At 47.9% G+C, this 6,766-nt stretch overlaps 1 protein-coding gene across 1 annotated transcript in view; it reads right to left on the bottom strand.

The window, feature by feature from the left end:
• Positions 1 to 6,766, bottom strand: part of LAMC3 (laminin subunit gamma 3) — a 60,684-nt gene that overhangs the window by 22,464 nt on the left and 31,454 nt on the right. The window contains exons 13-17 of the mRNA XM_067472239.1: positions 5,834 to 6,022; positions 3,507 to 3,752; positions 2,841 to 2,994; positions 1,641 to 1,783; positions 951 to 1,129 (exon numbers count right to left, since the gene is read on the bottom strand). Of these exons, the coding sequence (XP_067328340.1) occupies positions 951 to 1,129; positions 1,641 to 1,783; positions 2,841 to 2,994; positions 3,507 to 3,752; positions 5,834 to 6,022 (911 nt within the window). The remainder of the gene's footprint in view (positions 1 to 950; positions 1,130 to 1,640; positions 1,784 to 2,840; positions 2,995 to 3,506; positions 3,753 to 5,833; positions 6,023 to 6,766) is intronic.

The raw sequence follows: 6,766 nt of genomic DNA, 5'->3' as shown, positions 1-6,766 counted from the left end.
TATTCCAGGTGTGGTCTAACCAAAGCAGAATAGAGGGGTGGCATTACTTCCCTAGGCCAGTTCCCCACAAAACCCTCCTGTATTTGTTGTTGGTCATCGGGGTTCTGTGTGCCAAGTGAGGTCCAGGGTCATCATCGGTGGGGTGGAGCCCCCGGTGGCGCAGTGGGTTAAACCCTTGTGCCGGCAGGACTGAAGACCAACAGGTCGCAGGTTCGAATCTGGGGAGAGGCGGATGAGCTCCCTCTATCAGCTCCAGCTCCTCATGCGGGGACATGAGAGAAGCCTCCCACAAGGATGATAAAAACATCAAAACATCCGGGCGTCCCCTGTGCAACGCCCTTGCAGATGGCCAATTCTCTCACACCAGAAGCAACTTGCAGTTTCTCAAGTCACTCCTTGAGAGTGGGGTCCAGAGTGCTCTTTGATTGCAGGTAAACTATAAATCCCAGAACTTACAACAAGGTTAATTCCCTGCAAACCTCTTTAGTATTTTGCATTGGTTGTGAGGGTCCTGTGTGCCAAATGTGGTCCAAGTTCACTGTCAGGGGTCACAGCACTCTGATTTGATGCAGGGTGAACTACAAGTTCCAATATCTGGAGTCAATCCCCCAAACTCCTCCAGTATGTGAAGTTGCTGATTAGTTCTGTTCTGTTTGTTATGCGGACAGAGTTGGAAAGGGTTAAGGGAGAGGCAGTTGGCGGGATTTTGCAAATCCCACACCAATGGAGAGAGAAAGGAACACTGGGATGTCTGTGGTGGAAAAAAAACACGTAAAATCTAGGAGGAAATTATCTCTGAATGAAAGTATTCCATGTGTGGTGGACAGGATGGTGTTTGCGGAGCTCTTGTACATGTTTATGGTACTCGATATAACCTGCAATGTCATTGGACGGTGGGCTTTGGGTGGCTTCTCAGTATTGTGGAGGGACACGGTTTGTCGGGCTCTTACCTCTTCCTTCACCAGGCCGTAGCAAAGGGGACATTTCTGGCAATGTTTGCTGCCGGAGTCGAGGAAGAAGTCCACGGCACATTGGTCACATTTGAGGCCCACGAAGCCTTCCTTGCAGATGCACGTGCCGTCTTCGTGGCACTGGATGGCAAGGGAGCCCAACCAGGAGCAGTTGCAAGCTGCAAGAAAGGGAAGGATGGCTTGTCATTTGCATCGGAGACTCAATCCTGGATTGATTTAGGACCAGGAACAATCAGGAAATAAAGTAACTTATGTGGCCACTGGCATGATCGCATGGAGCGCAATTACTTTACTCTACTCACATTTGCATGTTTTCGAACTGCTAGGTTGGCAGAAGCTGGGGCTAACAGCCGGAGCTCACCCCACTCCCTGGATTCGAACCGCCAACCTTTCAGTCAGCAAGTTCAACAGCTCAGAGGTTTAAGGCACTGCGCCACCGGGGGCGCCAAAATTAATAATAATAATAATAATAATAATAATAATAATAATAATGTGCTCTGGCATGCTGTTTTTGAGTATGGGCTGCTGTCAAGTCAGTTCCTACTTCTGGTTGACTCCAAAGCAAACTTATCCTGGTATTTTAACATTGTATACAAATATATTATATATAATATTAATAATGTTGCAATATAATATATTGTATATTATAGATATTGGAGCTGGTGTTACCTTGGCAGCCCTGGGAGGAAAAGCCGAAGGTCCCGGCCTGGCAGCGGTCGCAGGAGAGGCCTTCCACGCCAGGACGACAAAGGCATTGACCCGTAAAAGGGTCACAGCGGCTGTGCTGGGACCCCAGCGGGTGACACTGGCAACTGGAGGAGGGAACGAAAGAGAGAGAGAAAGAGCATCAACAGGAACACCATCCCCATTCCCATCACGAACATCAATAGGAACACCATCCCCATTCCCATCACGAACATCAATAGGAACACCATCCCCATTCCCATCACAAACATCAACAGGAACACCATCCCCATTCCCATCACAAACATCAACAGGAACACCATCCCCATTCTCATCATGAACATCAACAGGAACACCATCCCCATTCTCATCACAAACATCAACAGGAACATCATCGCCATTCCCATCACGAACATCAACAGGAACACCATCTCCATTCCCATCATGAACATCAACATGAACATCATCCCCATTCTCATCACAAACATCAACAGGAACACCATCCCCATTCCCATAATGAACATCAACAGGAGCACCATCCCCATTCCCATCACGAACATCAACAGGAACACCATCACAATTCCCATCACGAACATCAACAGGAACATCATCCTCATACCCATCATGAACATCAACAGGAGCACCATCCCCATTCCCATCATGAACATCAACAGGAACACCATCCACATTCCCATCACAAACATCAATGAGGAACACCACCCCCATTCCCATCATGAACATCAAGAGGAACACCACCCCCATCCCCATCACGAACATCAAGAGGAACACCATCCCCATTCCCATCATGAACATCAACAGGAACACCATCACCATTCCCATCATGAACATCAAGAGGGACACCACCCCCATCCCCATCACGAACATCAACAGGAACACCATCACCATTCCCATCATGAACATCGAGGAACACCACCCCCATTCCCATCACGAGCATCAACAGGAACACCATCCCCATCCCCATCACGAACATCAACAGGAACATCATCCCCATTCCCACCATGAACATCAACAGGAACATCATCCCCATTCCCATCATGAACATCAACGGGAACACCATCCCCATTCCCATCATGAACATTAACAGGAACACTATCACCATTCCCATCTCGAACATCAACAGGAACATCAGACACAATCACAGGCTGACCAACAATATTTAATTACCGTTTGCACCCTGTTTTTGGCTGCAGATCGAAATACTCGTCTCGACACCGGTTGCAATCCCTTCCTGTCACAGAAGCAAGGCAAGGACACTGACCACTCACCGGGTCGCATACATCCGGCCCATGGACGGAACCCCTGGCGTCGCATTGACAAGCTAGGAAGCAAGACAAAATATGTATTTTTTACATTCAGAGTCATAGATCATTTTGGGGGTAATGACAAAATATAAAATCGATCAAGTGATTGCGGTAGACATTTCATTTCCATTTGTATTTTTAAGCTCAATATTGCTATTTTTTTTCCATCCAGTCAATGAAGAAGTTCGCAAATGATGTCAAATGAAATGGGTGGTTTCCAAAGTACCAAAAGAGCAACCATCCAAAGGCTTTGGAAGCTTAATTCCTCAAAAATTAGGTTGGTTGGGAATAACATGGTTCACGCTATTATTATTATTATTATTATTATTATTATTATTATTATTATTATTTTACTGACACAAAACCACAGTGTGTCACAGCAAATGATATCTATATGCTGGATTTCGTATCACAAAATCAGAAGTCAAACACGTCCCAAGTGTGATGTATTATTATTAATATTAGCGAAGGGAAGCGGGACATTTTAAAGTCAATTTGGGAAGGCAATTGGGTCATCCTGGGGACTCACGGCTGCACTTTGTGGCTGGGTCGGTAGCCAAGGGATCGCCGTAGAAGCCTTCTTTGCACCTCTGGCACTGTTCTCCAGTCGTGTTGTGCAGACAGCGGAGGCACCGCCCTGAGTGCGAATCGCAGTTGCCCACAGCGTTGGGATCCACATTGCCATTGCACTGGCAGGGCTGGCAAGGACGGAGGGGCCCGTTCTGACCCGAGGGGTCCCCGAAGAAGCCATCATCGCAAAGTTCACAGCGTCTCCCTGGATGGGGAGGAAGGCGAATTTATATCTCACAAGGGCTCAGAAATAAATATATATTATTTTCTTCCCATTCTAAAAAGACCCTTGTCAAACTTGTGCAGGCTCAAAACATCAGAAGATGAAGACCAAACCAGGAACAGCTATCATATCGAACCCATTAATAGACTGTATCTATTCTTCATGACTTCCTATATCACTTTTCTCTTTCTGTATACTGTATCTACTTCATAGATGTATAACATGTATACACTTCTTTACCAAAATAATAACCAGATCAGCCCACTTCCTGGACATGAAGGGCGGGCAAACCCCTCTGGCCATTTCCCAAGCCAAGGCAAATCACCAAATCCGCTCTGAGTTCCCTTCAGGGTGAGAAGAGTGGGGTATAAATATAGTAAATAAATAAATTGTTCTTGTATATGCAGAGATGGGCAATTTCCTGCCATCCCTGATAAACCCAGACCTGATAAACCCAAACCAAGGACTCAGAAATAAATGTATATTGTTTTCGTCCCCTTCTAAAAAGACCTTTTCCAAACTTGTGCAGGCTCAAAACATGAGAAGATCAAGATCAAACCAGTGGCAGCTATAATATCCAACCTTTTAATAGACTGTATCTATTCTTCATGACTTCCTATACAACTTTTTAATTTGTCTGTATAATGTATCTATTTCATATTCACCTCCTGGACAGGAATGGCAAGCAAACCCCTCTGGCCATTTCCCAAGCCAAGGCAATTCACCAAACCCATTATTCTTGTATATGCAGAGCTGGGCAATTTCCTGGCATACCTGCTAAACCCAAACCTGTTTGTCTAGCTACAGTGTTCCCTCAATTATCATGGGTGTTACGTTCCAGGACCGCCCGCGATAAGTGAAATTCCGCGAAGTAGGGGCTCTTCCTTTTTCGCTCCTGAGGCGTCTTTTCTTCTCTCCTCATCCTCTTTACCTTCTTCCTCCTCCTCAGTGCCTCCTTTCCCACGAACAGGCCTGGCCTGGACAATGCGGCTACTGCTACTCCAGAAACGGTGGAAGAGGGCCCCTTGCTGCCACTTGGGCCCCGCAACACCTCCGCTGCCTCCTCAATCTCATTGCGGTGACTGCTGCTCCAGAAGTGGTGGAAGAAGCACCTCGTCGCCGCCTGGGGCTCTTGCTGTCACTAGGGCCCTGCGATGACTCCTCCGCTAGGACTATCTGCTTCTGGAGCAATTGAGCAGCAGCAGCCGCAGCGTGATTGAGGAGGCGGCGGAGGCGGCGCAGGGCTCAAGCGACGGCAAGAGGCCCAGATGGCAACAAGGTGCCTCTGCCACCGCTTCTGGAACAGCAGCAGCTGCGGTGCAATTGAGGAGCCGGCGGAGTCATTGCGGGGCCCAAGCTGCGCTGAGGGAAGCACTGAGGAAGAGGAGGAGGAAGGTAAAGAGGGGAAGGAGGGAAGAAGAGTCACCCCTGGAGGGAAGAAGAAGAGCCGGAGAGGGGGCCCAGGCGGTGATGAGGTGCCCCCCTCTCTCTCTCTCACTCAGATACATTGGCAGAGCCTTTCTTTTCAGTGTTTCCTTGCTACTTGTTTTAAGTATTTTAAATTCATTAAAAAAATCCCAAAACAGCGAATCCGCGAAAGGCGAACCACAAAGTAGCAAGGGAACACTGCATATGGCTCACTGAAAGCTGAGAGGTGGCTGCTTGCAAAACAGAAGCTCAGAATACACGCATTCATAGATCTCCTTTATTTTAGTCACTGACTATAGAGCAGGCTTGGGCCAGCTTCGGCCCTCCCTCATGGTGTTTTGGACTCCAACTCCCATAATTCCAAGCCTCAGGCCCTGTCCTTTTCCCCCTCACCCACTTGTCCATTTTGAAGCAAATTTGCTGTACGTGCATCCCTTTTTGGCCCAATTGAAATAAACCTCGGTTGCTTGTCTTCGACTTGGTGAGTTGGTTTCTCTGTCCTGACCTATCTGGTGTTTCACATATGGCTCGCCAGGCATGGATCCTCTTTAACTGCGGTCCTAGCACTAAATTAGACTCCACGAGAGTTGGGTCTCAGAAAGGGGTCATCAGAAAGGGGAAGGGTTGTGTCCCACCTCTGAGTCCCGGAGGGCAGCGGGTGCAAACCAGCTCCCCGCTGGATGGCAGGGCGGCGCAAGGGCTCTGTCCGGGGCAAGGGCAAGGCTGGCAGTCGTCCGGTCGTCCGCGGAAAGGGTTGCCGAAGAAGCCTGGGGCACAGCGCTCGCAGGAGGGGCCCTCCGTGTGGTCAAGGCAATGGCAGAGGCCTACAAAGGAAGGAAAGAGGCATGGGTGGGAGGAGGACTAGAAAAATGGGTGGGCCAAGCACAGGAGGAAGGGAGGGGAAGAAGAAGAAATAGGGAAATAGGTCCAAAACAAGAGAAAAGAGAAAGGAGGAAGGGAGGGATATAGAAATACACTGGCCAAAATCAAAAGAAAGGAAAGAAGGAAGGAAGGAAGGAAGGAAGGAAGGAAGGAAGGAAGGAGGAAGGAAGAAACGATATAGAAATACACTGGCCAAACTCGAAGGAAGGAAGGAAGGAAGGAAGGAAGGAAGGAAGGAAGGAGAAAAGAAGGAAGTATACAGAAATACCACTGGCCAAAACCAGAAGGGAGGGAGGGAGGGAGGGAGGGAGAGAGAAAAGAAATGATACAGAAATATATTGGCCAAACTCGGAAGGAAGGAAGGAAGGAAGGAAGGAGAAAAGAAGGAAGTATACAGAAATACACTGGCCAAAACCAGAAGGAAGGGAGGGAGGGAGGGAGGGAGGGAGGGAAGATATAGAAATACACTAGCCATATCAGAAGGAAGGAAGGAAGGAAGGAAGGAAAGAAGGAAGGAGAAAAGAAAAAAAAGATGTAGAAATACACTAACCAAATCAGGAGGGAGGGAGGGAGGGAGGGAGGGAGGAGAAAAGAAGAAAAGATATAGAAATACACTAGCCAAATCAGAAGGAAAGAGGGAAGGAACGAAGGAGAAAAGAAGAAAAGATATAGAAATATATTGGCCA

This window comes from Anolis sagrei, chromosome 11 (assembly GCF_037176765.1).
Source record: "Anolis sagrei isolate rAnoSag1 chromosome 11, rAnoSag1.mat, whole genome shotgun sequence".
Classification (NCBI taxonomy): domain Eukaryota; kingdom Metazoa; phylum Chordata; class Lepidosauria; order Squamata; family Dactyloidae; genus Anolis; species Anolis sagrei.
Note: the sequence above shows the minus strand (reverse complement) of the source record. Positions and strands in the feature narration are given on the sequence as shown.